This window comes from Petromyzon marinus, chromosome 38 (genome assembly GCF_048934315.1).
Source record: "Petromyzon marinus isolate PM22_M1 ecotype Great Lakes invasive population chromosome 38, UKy_Petmar_22M1.pri1.0, whole genome shotgun sequence".
Classification (NCBI taxonomy): domain Eukaryota; kingdom Metazoa; phylum Chordata; class Hyperoartia; order Petromyzontiformes; family Petromyzontidae; genus Petromyzon; species Petromyzon marinus.
In genome coordinates this window covers 11,797,772-11,817,231 of record NC_133704.1, presented here as the reverse complement: position 1 = coordinate 11,817,231, position 19,460 = coordinate 11,797,772, and the positions used below count along the sequence as shown (strand labels likewise).

Here is a 19,460-nt window from a genome sequence, read left to right as displayed (position 1 = left end):
GTATTTACCAGCGAAACGTCGTACTCAAACTGTAAATGTGGATTAACTCTTCAACACACCGGTGGGCTGAAGTGGTGAATTATTTGTCTTTTGTCAACGTGACACTTTTCTTTGCTGATTGGCCGTGTCGGGTGGTGGAGGGTTGCGACACATTTATAAATAAACGCGATCTAACCCAAAAAAAAACCTTTATTACGATTATCTTTTCACGAACAAATTACTTGGTGGCGTCGCCGCCGCCGCCGCCGCCGCCGCTGCTGCTGCTGCCACTTTTGCGTTGGCAATGGTGCTCAAGCACGACAAACAAAAACAACAACAAACAAAACATCCGCGGGACCTCAGTCCCGGAGACCCGGGTTGGAAGCGGGGCAGAGAGCGGGCTCGCCGCCCCGCCGAGCCTACGCGCTTTGAGCCACGCGGCTCGCTTCGAAAGGCGATTCGGCCAACTCACGACGACGGCTTTGACTGCACGCGCGCGATGGGCACGGACCAGCGGGGCGCACGGTGACGTTCGCGTGCGTGCGTGCGTGCGTGCAGATCTCTCCACGCTCGTGTTCGTCGCCGTGTCGCTCAACGGATTCGGAGGGATGTGCATCAACGTCTCGGGCCAGATGGTGAGCGGGCGATCGTTGTCGCGTCGCTGCGTCGCTGCGTCGCTGCGTCGCTGCGTCCGCAGCCCGTCACGTCGACGGGGCGGGGGATTTGGGCAACGCGAGAATCGGCCGACCTGGGGGTCGCGGTGTCGACGGCGCTATCTCCGTCGTATCGCAAATGCGTCGTCGCTTTGTGAACACCGCGACGCGATTACCGTCGCCTCGACCTCCACTCACGTCACCTCGACCTACACTCACGTGGCCTCGACCTCCACTCACGTCGCCTCGACCTCCACTCACGTCGCCTCGACCTGCACTCACGTGGCCTCGACCTCCACTCACGTGACCTCGACCTGCATTCACGTCGCCTCGACCTGCACTCACGTCGCCTCGACCTGCACTCACGTCACCTCGACCTCCACTCACCTGGCCTCGACCTCCACTCACGTCACCTCGACCTCCACTCACGTGGCCTCGACCTGCACTCACGTCGCCTCGACCTGCACTCACGTGGCCTCGACCTCCACTCACGTGGCCTCGACCTGCACTCATGTCGCCTCGACCTCCACTCACATCACCTCGACCTCCACTCACGTCGCCTCGACCCACACTCACGTCGCCGACGGAGTCCTCCGTCCTTTCTTGTACCCGTCGCCTCTGAACTATAAAACTATAAACTCAACACGTCATTTTTTATTTTACCGAGTAGCTACAGAGTTATTTTTACAGACGCGACCTGGCCATCACAAGTGATAGCGTGTGTACCTGTGTGTGTGTGTATGTATCCATAGTGGGGAGCGGTGGGTGTAGCGGTTAGCGTGCTGCACTATGAACCCGGCGACACGGGTTCAATTCCCGCTCATGGTCAACACCAGTGACGATTATCTAAACCGGTCCCGGGCCTCCCCTAGGTCGACTCAGCCTCAAATGAGTACCTGGTGCGGTGTGTAAACATGGCCGCTAGGGAGACAAAGGCGGTCGGACGTGGTGCTGGCCACCCACCCCCTCGTGTACCTTTCCGGCCTTCATAGGTGCTCGCTAGCAGCACTTGATCCTATCGTCTGTTAAGGCTATACAGGGGATCTTTGTATTTTTGTGTGACTGTGTGTGTGACCATGTGTGTGTGTGTGACCGTGTGTGTGTGTGTGTGACCGTGTGTGTGTGACCGTGTGTATGTGTGTGTGACCGTGCGTGTGTGTATGTGTGACCGTGTGTGTGTGTATGTGTGACCGTGTGTGTGTGTGTGGCCGTGTGTGTGTAACCGTGTGCCCCCTCCCCAGCTGGCTGAAATGTTCCAGACGATATCCAACGTGTTCTCCGCCCTTTTGCTGGGTTCCTTCTGCTCGGCAGCCTTCACCATGACCATCCTCAAGGTGGGGGCACACCTGGCGACACGAGCACACACACACACGGTCACACACACACACGGCTCATCGCACACACACACACACGGTCACACACACACACACACGGTCACACACACACGGTCACACACACACACACACGGTCACACACACACGGTCACACACACAGTCACACACACACACACGGTCACACACACACACACGGTCACACACACACACACGGTCACACACACACAGTCACACACACACACACACGAGCACACACACACACGGTCACACACACACACACACGGTCACACACACACGGTCACACACACACGGTCACACACACAGTCACACACACACACGGTCACACACACACGGTAACACACACACACACACGGTCACACACACACGGTCACACACACAGTCACACACACACACACGGTCACACACACACACACGGTCACACACACACACACGGTCACACACACACAGTCACACACACACACAGTCACACACACACACGGTCACACACACACACACGGTCACACACACACACGGTCACACACACACATACACGGTTACACACACACGGTCACACACACACAGTCACACACGCACACACACGGTCACACACACACACACGGTCACACACACACACACACGGTCACACACACACGGTCACACACACACACGGTCACACACACACACACGGTCACACACACACACATACACGGTCACACACACACATACACGGTCACACACACACGGTCACACACACACAGTCACACACACACACACGGTCACACACACACACACACACGGTCACACACACACACGGTCACACACACACACGGTCACACACACACACGGTCACACACACACACACACGGTCACACACACACACACGGTCACACACACACACGGTCACACACACACACGGTCACACACACACGGCTCATCACACACACGGTCACACACACACACACGGTCACACACACACACGGTCACACACACACACACACACGGCTCATCTCACACACACACACACGGCTCATCTCATACACACACACACAGCTTATCTCACACACACACACACACGGCTCATCTCACACACACACACACACGGCTCATCTCACACACACACACGACCGTCTGCCTATCGTGGTTCGCGCTTGTGAGGTTAGCACCCTGAGATCTCGTGACGTGGTGGGTGGCACGCCATGAGATCTCGTCACGTGGTGGGTGGCACGCCGCGAGATCTCGTCACGTGGTGGGTGGCACACCCTGAGATCTCGTCACGTGGTGGGTGGCACGCCGCGAGATCTCGTCACGTGGTGGGTGGCACACCCTGAGATCTCGTCACGTGGTGGGTGGCACGCCCTGAGATCTCGTCATGTGGTGGGTGGCACGCCCTGAGATCTCGTCACGTGGTGGGTGGCACGCCGTGAGATCTCGTCACGTGGTGGGTGGCACGCCCTGAGATCTCGTCACGTGGTGGGTGGCACGCCCTGAGATCTCGTCACGTGGTGGGTGGCACGCCCTGAGATCTCGTCACGTGGTGGGTGGCACGCCGTGAGATCTCGTCACGTGGTGGGTGGCACGCCCTGAGATCTCGTCACGCGGTGGGTGGCACGCCCTGAGATCTCGTCACGTGGTGGGTGGCACGCCGTGCGATCTCGTCACGTGGTGGGTGGCACGCCCTGAGATCTCGTCACGTGGTGGGTGGCACGCCCTGAGATCTCGTCACGTGGTGGGTGGCACGCCGTGAGATCTCGTCACGTGGTGGGTGGCACGCCCTGAGATCTCGTCACGTGGTGGGTGGCACGCCCTGAGATCTCGTCACGTGGTGGGTGGCACGCCCTGAGATCTCGTCACGTGGTGGGTGGCACGCCGGCCATGTCGGTGGTACGTCCGCGCGCTTGTCGCAGAGGTTCGCGGTTCCGATCCCACACTTGTCCCGGTCACTGCGTATGGATGCATCTACTGTATGTCGCCGGCCGCGCTAATCGGAGTTATGCACGTATGAATGTTGAACTTCTTTAGCACCCTACCTAGCCAACCGTGATAATCGGACGTGCGGGGGAAGGACAACAAGCTAAAGACAATATTTAGTTCTAAAGAAATTCGTTTTCAATGTAGTATAGTGGTGTATTGTAGTGGAGTGTGTATGGTGTCGTGTATAGTAGTGTAGTATATGTACAAGTGTGTTGAACTTCTTTCACGCCGGACGTAGCCAACTGCGCTCATCGGAGGTACGGGGGAAGGACAACAAACTGACACACAAAAAGCAGTTGCAGAGAAATTAGTTTGTCAATCGAGAAGATTATGATTTAAAAATGCATAGCTCCAGTGCCATTATAATATCGGAAGGAAGAGCGCGTTCCAGACGGCCGCAGAAGCGCGTCCGGAAGCGCCGCGCAGTGCGGCGACCGCCGTCTTTGTCCGACGGCTCGGCCGAAGACGCGTTCTTTCCAGGAGGTTCACGCTCCGGAGCGTTGGGCCAGTTCCGTCGAGCCTCGGGTTTGTCGCAGGGGACCGGAGTGCGAGGAGGTGCCGCTGTGCCTCTCTGCACGTCCGGGGAGAGGAGAGGCAGGGAGGGTGACGAGAGTCGTCCGCGTTGCTCACGCCGCAGGTCATGTACGAGGCCGGGGTCCCCTTCATCTACATCTGCCTGGGCTGGGCCCTGCTGGCCGTGGTCATCTTCCTCAACGCCATGTTCGGCTGGCCCGAGGAAGCCATGACGGGCCCCGCGCACATGAACCACTCGTGAGTAGACCCGCGTCGATCGTCAACAAACAGCAATAACAAACAGCAATAACAAACATCAGCCAGCCAGTGGCCGGCGGTTACGCTCCGCCATGCAAATGGCCTCCAATCCAGCACTGCGGAGGCAGCGAGCGGTGGCGGATCACCGCATGAATGTTGAAAAATCTCCCTTCCCGTGGTTCATCGCGGTGGAGCCGAACCCCTGGCTTCCCCGTCCAGCGAGCGGGCTAATCGCCACCTGTTTCCATTGGTGCGGGGATAGAGTGTTGCCCCCTCCCTCGTGTGAGTTTTAAACGCAGCAGGACGCTGCTGACAAAGGCGGCCGGCCGTGCTGCTGGCCACCCACAACCTCGTGTGCCGTGCCGGCCTTCATAGGTGCTCGCTAACAGCACTTGCCCCTACAGTCTGTTACAGGTTACACGGGGGATCTTTGTATCTTTGTTTTTTTTGTTATACCCGTGTGTGCGCGTGCCCCCGCGTGCAGCATCCGACTGAAGCTGAGTTTTCGCGGCTCGCAGCGTGGCACGCAGGGCAAGGAGTTCTACGCTCAGATGGCCGCCATGGGCTACCGTCTGCGGCCCGACCTTCGCGAGCAGCACTCCCTGCTGCAGTCCGCTGACCGCACCTCCACCGAGCGTGCGTTGCTCCCCCGTAAATAATTATCGCGTTCAAGAAGATGTTTAAACTTTTTTTTCGTAACTCAAAGTGATGTCCGGTTTAACAGCCAACACCCCTCCCCCCTAACCCCACCCCCCCCCCCCCGGAGCCGGTAGTGGAAATTCCTCATTCCTCTGGCAGGGGTGATTCTCTCTAAACTATTTTATTTTCATTTTACCAGGTACAAGCTTCAACTTTCAGAAGCTATATGTACACGTGCCCGGGCGTTGTGTAGATGTAGCTATGAAACCCGACCACCCAAGTTCGATTCCCGCTCACGGCCGCCAACACCGGTGACGATTATCTGAACCGGTCCTGGGCCTCCCCTACGTCGACTCAGTCTCAAATGAGTAGCTGGTGCGGTGTGTGGTAGACATCGCCACTGGGGAGACAAAGGCGGCCGGGCGTGGTGCTGGCCACCCACCCCCTCGTGTGCCGTGGCGGCCTTCATAGGCGCGCGCTAACAGCGCTCGCCCCAACAGTCCGTTGTAAGGCTACACGGGGGATCTTTGTCTTTGTCGTGCGTCCGCAGGCAGCCTGGCGTTCATGAGGAGCATCTTCACCCCCGTGATGCTGTGGAGCATGGTCACGATGGCCGTGACCCAGCTGCACCTGACCTTCTACCTGGGCTCGCTGGGCAGCCTCCTGCCCGGAGGGCCCGCGGGTGAGAGAGCCGCGTGACTCCGAGTGTGCCGGGGAGCGGTGGCGCAGCGGTTAGCGCTACCGCCCTTCGAAGTCGGTGGCCCTCCGAGTTTGATTGCCGCTCACGGCCAACATCGGTGACAAATGTCTCAACCGCGGTTGAGATGAATGAGTTTATTACTTCCGAATAAACTCATTTTTACTGAAGTCAAAATGACAATACGTTGCTGGCACGTTGCATTTCGGGGGAAAATGCACAAGCAATGCATTCGTGGGACCCAATACACTTTTTATATAATAGGAATTTTAACTCCCCACCCCCCCCCCCCGAATCAGAATCTTTATCTAGATTGCAGGAGAAATCCGATGAGCTATGAAGCTCTTTTTCACAGATGTCCTCTAGGGGCGGGTCAGCAAGTTACAAAAAGCAATACAAAGACAAAACCAATGTGAGTGTTTTCTTGAGGCAGAGATGTCTGAGAAATTCAAGCCGAGGTGGCTAGGAGATGGTAACTACCTCGCCTGGTGTGCAGGAGGTCGTGGGTTTGAGCCTACTGCTGTATATTTGGAGTTTGCGTGTCTCTCCCCCCGTGATGGTCTTCTGGGTTTTCCCCTCCACATTTAGAATCAACGTCACCCATTTAGATAGAGCATTTGGCTGCTTTAAATGTGCACGTGACGATGATGATGATGAAAAGCCCACTTCGTTGAGCTGTCATTTGTGATAGCCAGGTCGCTTCTGAAAAAGAGCTACATCGCTCAGTGGGGCCTTACCTGGTAAAAATAAAAATAGTAGTAGTATGGTACTAGGTGCTCGCTAACGGCACTTGCCCTGACAGCCCGTTAAAGGCTATACTGGTGGCGGTGGGGATTTTTGTCTTTGTCGTGCGGCGTGGCCGCTCACAGACACGGAGCTCTACGTGACGGTGTTTGGGCTGCTGCAGCCGCTCTGCCTGCTCGTGTGCCCTCTGCTGGGTCACCTGCTCATGCGGGAGACAGCTGCCTCCAGGGCCGACCCGGCCGTCGCTGAAAGGTAGGGTCGGTTCGCCCAGTGCCACCGCCCAGTGTCACCGCCCCAGTGCCACCGTCCCCGTGCCACCGTCCCCGTGCCACCGTCCCCGTGCCACCGCCCAGTGTCACCGCCCAGTGCCACCGTCCCCGTGCCACCGTCCCCGTGCCACCGCCCAATGCCACCGTCCCCGTGCCACCGCCCCAGTGTCACCGCCCCAGTCACACCGCCCAGTGTCACCGCCCAGTGTCACCGCCCAGTGTCACCGCCCCAGTGTCACCGCCCAGTGTCACCGCTCAGTGTCACCGCCCAGTGCCACCGCTCAGTGCCACCGCCCAGTGCCACCGCCCAGTGTCACCGCCCCAGTGTCACCATCCCCGTGCCACCGCCCCAGTCACACCGCCCCAGTGCCACCGCCCAGTGCCACCGCCCCAGTGCCACCGCTCAGTGCCACCACCCCGGCCACGCGGACGGACCGCTAACGGAGGCCGTGACCGTGTCGTGCAGCGAGGAGGAGCGGGATCTGTCCAGGAAGATCACCAAGGTGCGCAGAGCGATGTGCGTCTTCTTCACGACCAGTGTGCTGCTGCTGGCGTTCGGCATCACGAGCCTGGTGCCCAACCTTCACCTGCAGGTCTCACCACACCTGGCCTCACGGCAACACCTGCCCAGCAGCATGGGCACAACATGAATTATAGCAAAGGCATTCACGACGTTCATACAATGCCACCGTGGACCGATTTACGACGCATCTTTCCGACGTGAATCCGGACGGGTTTTCGATGTGAATTGACATCGAGATTGTGTTGTTGTCAAGTGTTCTCGTGGATTTGTACCGCTCGACGTGGGACCTCGCCCGCCACCGTAACCGCGCCCTCTCCCGTGGGTTTCAGATCGCCACGTTCATCCTGCACACCGTGGACCGCGCGGCCGTGGCCATGGCATGCAACGAGCTCTACACAGCGGTGTAAGTCGCACGCCAGATGGGGGGGGGAGGGATTTGGGGGGGGGGGTCGGGGGGGCCCCCCTCCTCGCCGCCCGCTCAGGGGAACCCCGCGGTTATGGAACGTGACGGGCGTAGAGACAATCTTTTTACGTGAATGTTGTAGATAGATGAGTATATAACTAGACAATATGTGAATGTTGTAGATAGATGAGTATATAACTAGACAATATGTGAATGTTGTAGATAGATGAGTATATAACTAGACAATATGTGTATGTGTATGTAGTAGATAAATGAGTATATAACTAGACAATCTGTGTATGTGTATGTTGTAGATAGATGAGTATATAACTAGACAATATGTGTATGTGTATGTTGTAGATAGATGAGTATATAACTAGGCAATCTGTGTACGTGTATGTTGTAGATAGATGAGTATATAACTAGACAATCTGTGTATGTGTATGTTGTAGATAGATGAGTATATAACTAGACAATATGTGTATGTGTATGTTGTAGATAGATGAGTATATAACTAGACAATATGTGTATGTGTATGTTGTAGATAGATGAGTATATAACTAGACAATATGTGTATGTGTATGTTGTAGATAGATGAGTATATAACTAGGCAATCTGTGTACGTGTATGTTGTAGATAGATGAGTATATAACTAGACAATCTGTGTATGTGTATGTTGTAGATAGATGAGTATATAACTAGACAATATGTGTATGTGTATGTTGTAGATAGATGAGTATATAACTAGACAATATGTGTATGTGTATGTTGTAGATAGATGAGTATATAACTAGACAATATGTGTATGTGTATGTTGTAGATAGATGAGTATATAACTAGGCAATCTGTGTACGTGTATGTTGTAGATAGATGAGTATATAACTAGACAATCTGTGTATGTGTATGTTGTAGATAGATGAGTATATAACTAGACAATATGTGTATGTGTATGTTGTAGATAGATGAGTATATAACTAGACAATATGTGTATGTGAATGTTGTAGATAGATGAGTATATAACTAGACAATATGTGTACGTGTATGTTGTAGATAGATGAGTATATAACTAGACAATATGTGTATGTTGTAGATAGATGAGTATATAACTAGACAATATGTGTATGTGAATGTTGTAGATAGATGAGTATATAACGAGACAATATGTGTATGTGAATGTTGTAGATAGATGAGTATATAACTAGACAATATGTGTATGTGAATGTTGTAGATAGATGAGTATATAACGAGACAATATGTGTATGTGTATGTTGTAGATAGATGAGTATATAACTAGACAATATGTGTATGTTGTAGATAGATGAGTATATAACTAGACAATATGTGTACGTGTATGTTGTAGAAAGATGAGTATATAACTAGACAATATGTGTATGTGAATGTTGTAGATAGATGAGTATATAACGAGACAATATGTGTATGTGTATGTTGTAGATAGATGAGTATATAACGAGACAATATGTGTATGTTGTAGATAGATGAGTATATAACTAGGCAATCTGTGTACGTGTATGTTGTAGATAGATGAGTATATAACGAGACAATATGTGTATGTGTATGTTGTAGATAGATGAGTATATAACTAGACAATATGTGTATGTGAATGTTGTAGATAGATGAGTATATAACTAGACAATCTGGGTACGTGTATGTTGTAGATAGATGAGTATATAACTAGACAATATGTGTATGTTATAGATAGATGAGTATATAACTAGACAATATGTGTATGTGAATGTTGTAGATAGATGAGTATATAACGAGACAATATGTGTATGTGAATGTTGTAGATAGATGAGTATATAACGAGACAATATGTGTATGTTGTAGATAGATGAGTATATAACGAGACAATCTGTGTATGTGTATGTTGTAGATAGATGAATATATAACTAGACAATATGTGTATGTTGTAGATAGATGAGTATATAACTAGACAATCTGTGTATGTGTATGTAGTAGATAGATGAGTATATAACTAGACAATATGTGTATGTAGTAGATAGATGAGTATATAACTAGACAATATGTGTATGTTGTAGATAGATGAGTATATAACGAGCCCGCGCTGGGGGGCGGTCGTGCGAAAGTCTTTGAGTGTGGGGGGAAGGATGCAGGCTGCGGCATGGATACCGTGCAGGAACATTTTTGAAAGTGCGTCAGGGGGCGGGGGGGTGGAAGGACGTCTGTACGTTTGTACGTACAGGATGTCGAACTTCTTTCGCACCGTACGTTAGCCAACCGTGCTCATCGGAGGTGTTGGGGGGGGGGAGGAGGCGTTTGTGACGACAGAACGCATTGATACGCAACAGGGTACATGCCTTCTTTGTGTGTGTGGGTACATGCCTTCTCTCTGTGTGTGGGGGGTACATGCCTTCTGTCTCTGTGTGTGTGTGGGCACATGCCTTATCTCTGTGTGTGTGTGGGTACATGCCTTCTCTGTGTGTGTGTGTGTGGGTACATGCCTTCTCTGTGTGTGTGTGTGGGTACATGCCTTATCTGTGTGAGTGTGTGGGTACATGCCTTATCTCTGTGTGTGGGTACATACCTTCTCTGTGTGTGTGGGTACATGCCTTCTCTCCCTCTCTGTGTGTGGGGGCACATGCCTTCTCTCTGTGCGTTTGTAGGTACATGCCTTCTCTGTGTGTGTGGGTACATGCCTTCTCTCTCTGTGTGTGGGGGTACATGCCTTCTCTGTGTGTGGGTACATGCCTTCTGTGTGTGTGTGTGTGTGGGTACATGCCTTCTCTCTGTGTGTGTGTGTGGGTGCATGCCTTGTGTGTGTGTGGGTACATGCCTTCTCTCTGTGTGTGTGGGTACATGCCTCCTCTCTGTGTGTGTGGGTACATGCCTCCCCTGTGTGTGTGTGGGTACATGCCTTCTCTGTGTGTGTGTGGGTACATGCCTTCTATGTGTGCGTGTGGGTACATGCCTCCTCTCTGTGTGGGTACATGCCTTCTCTGTGTGTGTGTTGGTACATGCCTTCTCTCTCTGTGTGTGTGGGTACATGTCTTCTCTGTGTGTGTGTACATGTCTTCTCTCTCTCTCTGTGTACATGTCTTCTCTCTCTGTGTGGGTACATGCCTTCTCTCTGTGTGTGTACATGTCTTCTCTGTGTGTGTGTACATGTCTTCTCTCTCTCTGTGTGTGTACATGTCTTCTCTGTGTGTGTGTGTAGGTACATGCCTCCTCTCTGTGTGTGTGTTGGTACATCCCTTCTCTCTCTGTGTGTGTGGGTACATTCCTTCTCTCTCTGTGTGGGTACATGCCTCCTCTCTGTGTGTGTGTAGGTACATGCCTTCTCTGTGTGTGTACATGTCTTCTCTGTGTGTGTACATGTCTTCTCTCTGTGTGTGTACATGTCTTCTCTCTGTGTGTGTGTGTACATGTCTTCTCTGTGTGTGTGTACATGTCTTCTCTATGTGTGGGTACATGCCTCCTCTCTGTGTGTGTGGGTACATGTCTTCTCTCTCTGTGTGTGTACATGTCTTCTGTGTGTGTGTACATGTCTTCTCTCTCTGTGTGTAGGTACATGTCTTCTCTGTGTGTGTGTGTAGGTACATGTCTTCTCTGTGTGTGTGTAGGTACATGTCTTCTGTGTGTGTGTGTAGGTACATGTCTTCTCTGTGTGTGTGTGTGTAGGTACATGTCTTCTCTGTGTGTGTAGGTACATGCCTTCTCTCTGTGTGTAGGTACATGTCTTCTGTGTGTGTGTACATGTCTTCTCTGTGTGTGTGTACATGTCTTCTCTGTGTGTGTACATGTCTTCTCTGTGTGTGTGCATGCCTTCTCTCTCTGTGTGTGTACATGCCTTCCCTCTCTCTGTGTGTGTGTGTAGGTACATGCCTTCTCTGTGTGTGTACATGTCTTCTCTGTGTGTGTGTGTACATGTCTTCTCTCTGTGTGTGTGTAGGTACATGTCTTCTCTCTGTGTGTGTGTAGGTACATGTCTTCTCTGTGTGTGTGTGTGTGTAGGTACATGTCTTCTCTGTGTGTGTGTGTAGGTACATGTCTTTTCTCTGTGTGTGTGTGTAGGTACATGTCTTCCCTGTGTGTGTGTACATGCCTTCTCTCTCTCTGTGTACATGTCTGCTCTGTGTGTGTAGGTACATGCCTTCTCTGTGTGTGTGTGTAGGTACATGCCTTCTGTGTGTGTACATGCCTTCTCTCTCTGTGTGTGTACATGCCTTCTCTCTCTGTGTGTGTACATGTCTTCTCTGTGTGTGTGTGTAGGTACATGTCTTCTCTCTGTGTGTTTGTGTGTAGGTACATGTCTTCTCTGTGTGTGTGTGTAGGTACATGCCTTCTCTGTGTGTGTGTGTAGGTACATGTCTTCTCTGTGTGTGTGTGTAGGTACATGTCTTCTCTCTGTATGTGTGTAGGTACATGTCTTCTCTCTGTGTGTGTGTAGGTACATGCATTCTCTGTGTGTGTGTAGGTACATGTCTTCTCTCTGTATGTGTGTAGGTACATGTCTTCTCTCTGTGTGTAGGTACATGTCGTCTCGGGTTCAAGCGCGCAAACGCGGTGCGGCACGTTGAGAGCAGAACCCGCTTCTGTGTGCAGGTTCCCCGAGTCGCACTTTGGGTACCTGAACGGAGTCCAGTTCCTCGCCAGTGCGCTGGTGACGCTGCTGCAACACCCGCTGCACCTCGTCCTGGTGGACGACACTCTGGCAGACAGCGCACTCTGGGTATGTGTGTGTGTGGTATCTGTGTGTGGTGTGTGTGTGTGTGGTATGTGTGTGTGTGTGGTATCTGTGTGTGTGGTGTGTGTGTGTCTGTGTGTGTGTGTGGTGTCTGTGTATGTGTGTGGTGTCTGTGTATGTGTGGTATGTGTGTGTGTGGTGTCTGTGTATGTGTGTGGTGTCTCTGTGTGTGTGGTATGTGTGTGTGTGGTGTCTGTGTATGTGTGTGGTGTCTGTGTATGTGTGGTATCTGTGTGTGTGTGGTATGTGTGTGTGTGTGGTATCTGTGTGTGTGGTGTCTGTGTATGTGTGTGGTGTCTGTGTATGTGTGGTATCTGTGTGTGTGTGGTATGTGTGTGTGTGTGGTATCTGTGTGTGTGTGGTATCTGTGTGTGTGTGTCTGTTTGTGTGTGTGGTATCTGTGTGTGTGTGGTATCTGTGTGTGTGTGTGGTGTCTGTGTATGTATGGTATCTGTGTGTGTGTCTGTGTGTGTGTGGTATCTGTGTGTGTGTGTGTGTGGTGTCTGTGTGTGGCATCTGTGTGTGTGTGTGCATGTATGTGTATCTGTGTGTGTATCTGTGTGTGTGCGTGGTATCTGTGTGTGCGTGTGTGTGTGGTATCTGTGTGTATCTGTGTGTGTGCGTGGTATCTGTGTGTGCGTGTGTGTGTGGTATCTGTGTGTGTGCATGGTATCTGTGTGTGTGTATCTGTGTGTGTGTGGTGTCTGTGTGTGTGTGGTATCTGCGTGTTTGATGTCTGTGTGTGTGTGTGTGCATGTATGTGTATCTGTGTGTGTGTGTATCTGTGTGTGTGCGTGGTATCTGTGTGTGCGTGTGTGTGTGGTATCTGTGTGTATCTGTGTGTGTGCGTGGTATCTGTGTGTGCGTGTGTGTGTGGTATCTGTGTGTGTGCATGGTATCTGTGTGTGTGTATCTGTGTGTGTGTGGTGTCTGTGTGTGTGTGGTATCTGCGTGTTTGATGTCTGTGTGTGTGTGGTGTCTGTGTGGGTGTGGTATCTGTGTGTGTGTGTATCTGTGTGTGTGCGTGGTATCTGTGTGTGCGTGTGTGTGTGTTGTCTGTGTGTGTGTGTGGTATCTGTGTGTGTGTGTGGTGTCTGTGTGTGTGTGGTATCTGTGTGTGCGTATCTGTGTGTGTGTGTGTGGTATCTGTGTGTGTGTGTGGTATCTATGCGGAGCGGTAGTGTAGCGGTTAGAGCGCTGCGCTACGAACCGGGCGGTCCGAGTTCAAAACGCGCTCACGGCCAACACCGGTGGCGAGTATCTGAACTGGTCCTGGGCCTCCCCTAGGTCGACTCGGCCTCAAATGAGTACCTGGCGCAGTGTAAATATCGCCACTAGGGAGGCAAAGGCGGCCGGGCGTGGTGCTGGCCACCCACCCCCGTGTGCCGTGTCGGCCTTCATAGGTGCTCGCTACCGGCACTTGCCCCAACAGTCGGTCAAGGCTACAGGGGGGATCTTCGTCTTTGCAACAGGTGAACGGCCTCCTGCTGGCGGTCTCGGTGCTGAGCCTCGGCCTGCCCTTCTACCTCCTCTACTACCAACGGCGGCTGGCGAAGGAGCTAGGAGAAAATTCGGCCGTTTGCAGTCAGCCGACCTTGCCGGAAGAGGCCCATACAACCAAGTAGAGGTTTGGGGGGGGTGGGGGGGAGAAAGTCCCAGGGGGTGGCGGTGAGGGATGGACAAGGTGACAGGTTGACACGTCCTGAAATTAATTGGGAGGCATGGCCCGAATTTTGGAGCAAGGATTTTGATTCCTCTTAGCCGCGAGAGCTGCGTGTGATGATGAACCGAAATTCTGAAGTTAATGTCTGCCGGGATATGCAATGGCCTGTGTGGCTCGGGGCAAACAGATGTTGAGTGATCCCTACAAGTTGAGTGATCCCTACAATATATTGAGTCTTTGATATTGCGATCGGGTTAAAATTAGTGCTGCGTTTCCGAGTATTATTACACTGATTATCGGTTCGACTGTTAAACGAATCGATTGACATCAACGCAGTGGTGGGGGAAAAGTTTAAATAAATAAAACTCTGCACGCCACATATGCCGCTGGATGGGAGATGATGGGCGGAGATCGGTGATGCTATTGGCATTATATGCACGTGTGTTTAACTTCTTTTGCACCACACGTAACCAACCGTGCTAATCAGAGGTGCTGCGGAAGGACATACAACTAAACACAAAAAGCAGTTCTAACGAAATGGGTTTTCAATTTATATTTAAAATTGTATAGCTCCAGTGGCTTCTTCCTAATATCAGAAGGAAGAGCGCTCCAGACGGCTGCAGAAGCGCATCTGAAAGTGGTGCAATGCGGTGAAGTCCGTCTTTGGTTGATGGCCGAGCCAAAAGCCGCCGCTGCTGTGAGGATGAGCGGAGTGTCGCGTGAACCCGCGCCATGCTGGGCGTGGCTGTTTCCTGCCTTCCTGCCTACAGTGAGGGAAAAAAAATATTTGATGCCCTGCTGATTTTGTACGTTTGCCCACTGACAAAGAAATGATCAGTCTATAATTTTAATGGTAGGTTTATTTGAACATTGAGAGACAGAATAACAACAACAAGATCCAGAAAAACGCATGTCAAAAATGGTATAAATTGATTTACATTTTAATGAGGGAAATAAGTATTTGACCCCCTCTCAATCATAAAGATTTCTGGCTCCCAGGTGTCTTTTATACAGGTAACATATACATGTCCGTCTGAAGTTTGCCAATGAACATCTGAATGATTCAGAGGACAACTGGGTGAAAGTGTTGTGGTCAGATGAGACCAAAATGGAGCTCTTTGGCATCAACTCAACTCGCCGTGTTTGGAGGAGGAGGAATGCTGCCTATGACCCCAAGAACACCATCCCCACTGTCAAACATGGAGGTGGAAACATTATGCTTTGGGGGTGTTTTTCTGCTAAGGGGACAGGACAACTTCACCGCATCAAAGGGACGATAGACGGGGCCATGTACCGTCAAATCTTGGGTGAGAACCTCCTTCCCTCAGCCAAGACATTGAAAATGGGTGGTGGATGGGTATTCCAGCATGACAATGACCCAAAACACACGGCCAAGGCAACAAAGGAGTGGCTCAAGAAGAAGCACATTAAGGTCCTGGAGTGGCCTAGCCAGTCTCCAGACCTTAATCCCATAGAAAATCTGTGGAGGGAGCTGAAGGTTCGAGTTGCCAAACGTCAGCCTCGAAACCTTAATGACTTGGAGAAGATCTGCAAAGAGGAGTGGGACAAAATCCCTCCTGAGATGTGTGCAAACCTGGTGGCCAACTACAAGAAATATCTGACCTCGGTGATTGCCAACAAGGGTTTTGCCACCAAGTACTAAGTCATGTTTTGCAGAGGGGTCAAATACTTATTTCCCTCATTAAAATGCAAATCAATTTATAACATTTTTGACATGGGTTTTTCTGGATTTTTGTTGTTGTTATTCTGTCTCTCACTGTTCAAATAAACCTACCATTAAAATTATAGACTGATCATTTCTTTGTCAGTGGGCAAACGCACAAAATCAGCAGGGGATCAAATACTTTTTCCCTCACTGTATATGCTTCACGTGGTGTATCTGCCGACAGTATGTTGGGGACATGCTGTGGTTCACACGGCGCAAACTTGCATGCATAGGATTTGTCCCAAAAATTTTTTAAAAATTATTAAGACTTTTTCAAACCTCCAAACGCAGGGCTTCCTCAAGGTGTTGAACATTCAGGAATGTGTGGGTCAAACAAACACATTTTTATTATTTGGAACCTTTTGGTTTAAAAAAAAAGTGCGGTAAGAACGGTGAATAACTGTTTTCTAAGGAATCATGATTTAATTCCTCTAAGGAATCAGGGTTTAATTCCTCATGGTATATTTTCCGTGGTACCCCAAATCCCCAGATCCACGTCCACCCCCCACCTCCCCGACCAGCGAGGGAGGAATCGAGAAGTATTTTCCAGTGCTCAGCCCTGGACTGATCGAGGGCTGAGCTCTAAACTCTGCGTATATTGATGGGTGTCTCCCACGAGATTTTCCATCTCAATGTTTCACAGACCTTCTCTGCACTCTCACCGCCACTTTGAAATGTCCAGACATCGATGGAGACAAAATCTAAGGCCGCTTTTATTTCGTGGTGAAAATGTGCTGTCCGCCGACCGTGGCTGAAAACAAGCAACAAACTCGGCTGTTGCCTGCCAAACAATCTGCGAGAACGCGAATCGAGACCCGGTCTGTAATATCTCATCCTCACCAGTAAAACCCACCTTAGCAAGCGGCGCAGTGTTTCCGCAATTGGGGTGGCCTACAGTACGTCCTGGCGAGACCTGGGGAGTGGATTATAATCCACGATTTGTGGAACCCCACGCAAAGTTTGGTCAAATAACCCCCATGGCCCACACCGAATGGTGGGGGGGGGGGGGCCCTCATCCATTGAGTGGATTAGCTCAAGGGCTGTACGTGTATTCCAGCGTCGCCTCCTGCCCTAGTTTTTTTTTTCCAGGATGTTCTCTTATTGGGGTAGCGTTCCTGGGAAATCTGTAAGTCTTCCGTGGGCATTTATAGAGATATTATTTTTCCCCTGAAATGTCCCGGTTTTTTGTCAGTTGCGTAACAATAAACCACTGGAGATGATGCGTTTCTGCGCAGTTCTCCCCTCGTCTGGTTTCGTGAGATATTTTTGGGGTGCCACGGTGGCTAGGAGATGTTATCTCCCTCGCCTGGTATACAGGAGGTCGTGGGTTTGATCCCGACCCTGATGCCAGCTGCTGTATATTTGGAGTTTGCGTTTTCTCCCCGTGGTCGTGTGTAATTTTCTCCGGGTCCTCCGGTGTTTCCCTCGACATTTATAATGAACATCACGCGTTTAGTGTATTTGGCTGCTGCTATAAATTTCCACGCGATGGTGACGATGATGATAAGCCCACTTCGTTCAGCTATCATTTGTGAGTCAGGTCGCTTCTGAAAAAGAGCTACATAACTCAGTGGGGCCTTACCTGGTAAAAATAAAAAAACACATAGTTTAATAGTTTAGTTTATTATTCTTCCTCTTTTCCATGATATGACTCGGGTTTTCGTGCAAGACGAGTTCTATTGCATCTGGTGTGTTTTACAGGCAGATCCGAAATCGGTCAAACATCATTCTGCGGATAATGAAGGTTTTTGGGTTAGATCACGTATATATAAATGCGTCGTTAAACCCGCCACCACCCGAAACAGCCAATTAGTAAGGTTTGTCACGGAAACAAAACATGCCAATTTGTTACTAATGCAGCACACGATCTAACCCAAAACCTCTTATGGATAATATTGGTAGCGAAATCCTCCTGCGTGCTGAACCCATTCTGCCTCTTGCTTTTTTGGCAATAGAACCCTCACACGGGCTGCTGTGATTTTTTTTACTTTTTGTTAATATTTTAGTTTCTTATATTATTTCAACAGGAGCCCGGTACTGAGCACAAACTGCGACGTGAGTGGGGGGGGTGTACAAGAAACTCGGCGGACTTCAGTTCCGAACTCTGTGCTCCTGGGTTTAAAGCAGGATGGGACAGTGCGCTCGCCACCCGGGCTGCTGTAATTTTAACTTTCCGCTCCTCATTCCGCACGCGCGATTGTTGTAGCCGCTTATGCGTGTGCGCGCGTCGTCATAGAAATTATTATCCTTTTGCTGTACAGTCTATGTTTTATCGTCAGGTGTTTAACTATGGCTCATTGCTATGTAAAGATGTGTTAAACCATCCTTTTATCGTAATAAAATTGTCAAAACCGATGTGGGATTGATTTTTTTTGGTGACGCTGCTGCGTCGGTGGTGGTGCACATTGACGGTGGTGCACATTGGCGGTGGTGCGCGGTGGTGGTGGTACACGGTGACGGTGGTGCACATTGGCGGTGGTGCACGGTGGTGGTAGTACACAGTGGCGGTGGTACACATTGACGGTGGTGTGCGGTGGCGGTGGCGCACGGTGGTGCACAATGGAAGTCTCTGCCTCCCCTCCCTCTGCCATGCGGCTCGACCTGCTCACGCAGCCCGAAATCTTCACGCTCCACCCATGGCCGCGAGTCTCAAAGACTGCGGGCGCAGCGACACCCAAATTCGCAAACACACTCACTCCCACCTCCTCCTCCGCTCGCTGAACACCGTGCGGACCCACGATGCAAGTCGGCAAGAACTCGCGTTTACAGAGGTTCCCCTCGGCCGCACAGGCCACTCGCTGTTGGGGAAGATTAAACTGGCACGCCGTCGCCTATGCCTGGTGTCGCGCCTTGGCCACCCAACACTCTTCTTACAACACTCATTCAGAAGACACTGCTCGTGGATAAACTTTTCATTATTTTTATTAAATCGGAAACTTTTGGGTACACAAAATGCCAATGGAATGCACGGTCAACACGGGCCTCTAACTTGCTTCAGGATACCACTAAGATCGCATCTCAAATGCACACGAGTCACGGCCGGGTCTCGACATAGACACGGACGGGTGAGAGAATGCAATATTAGCTGACTCACTAAAGGCTCCGGTGACAACTAACCACGAAAAACACTGGGTGCTGTGTGTTTCTTAGCATACAACACGGTTATCATGTGTCCATTTTCTGTCATCCGGACTCTCCTGGAGGTGGTCTCGTGGCAAACTCACTCTCGTCACAGGGGCCGGGGCTCCCAACTCACATCGGACTTTGGCCAAATCTCTCCCCTCTGGGAAACCCTTGGCTGAGTTCGCACACTAGGCTGCCTGGGAAGAAAACCCCAGGGGAGAGGTCCGATTGTGAGGGGC

The 19,460-nt window shown here is 51.0% G+C and overlaps 1 protein-coding gene across 1 annotated transcript; it reads left to right on the top strand.

Moving 5' to 3' along the window:
• The first annotated feature begins 489 nt into the window (after positions 1–489).
• Positions 490–18,453, top strand: LOC116938482 (large neutral amino acids transporter small subunit 4-like). Its single transcript, XM_076072669.1, has 10 exons — positions 490–614; positions 1,874–1,966; positions 4,575–4,708; positions 5,193–5,344; positions 5,898–6,029; positions 6,914–7,040; positions 7,524–7,650; positions 7,910–7,983; positions 12,568–12,694; positions 14,182–18,453. The coding sequence occupies exons 1-10, from the start codon at positions 588–590 to the stop codon at positions 14,332–14,334; spliced, it is 1,146 nt and encodes a 381-aa protein (XP_075928784.1). The 5' UTR covers positions 490–587; the 3' UTR covers positions 14,335–18,453.
• The last annotated feature ends 1,007 nt before the right edge of the window (positions 18,454–19,460 follow it).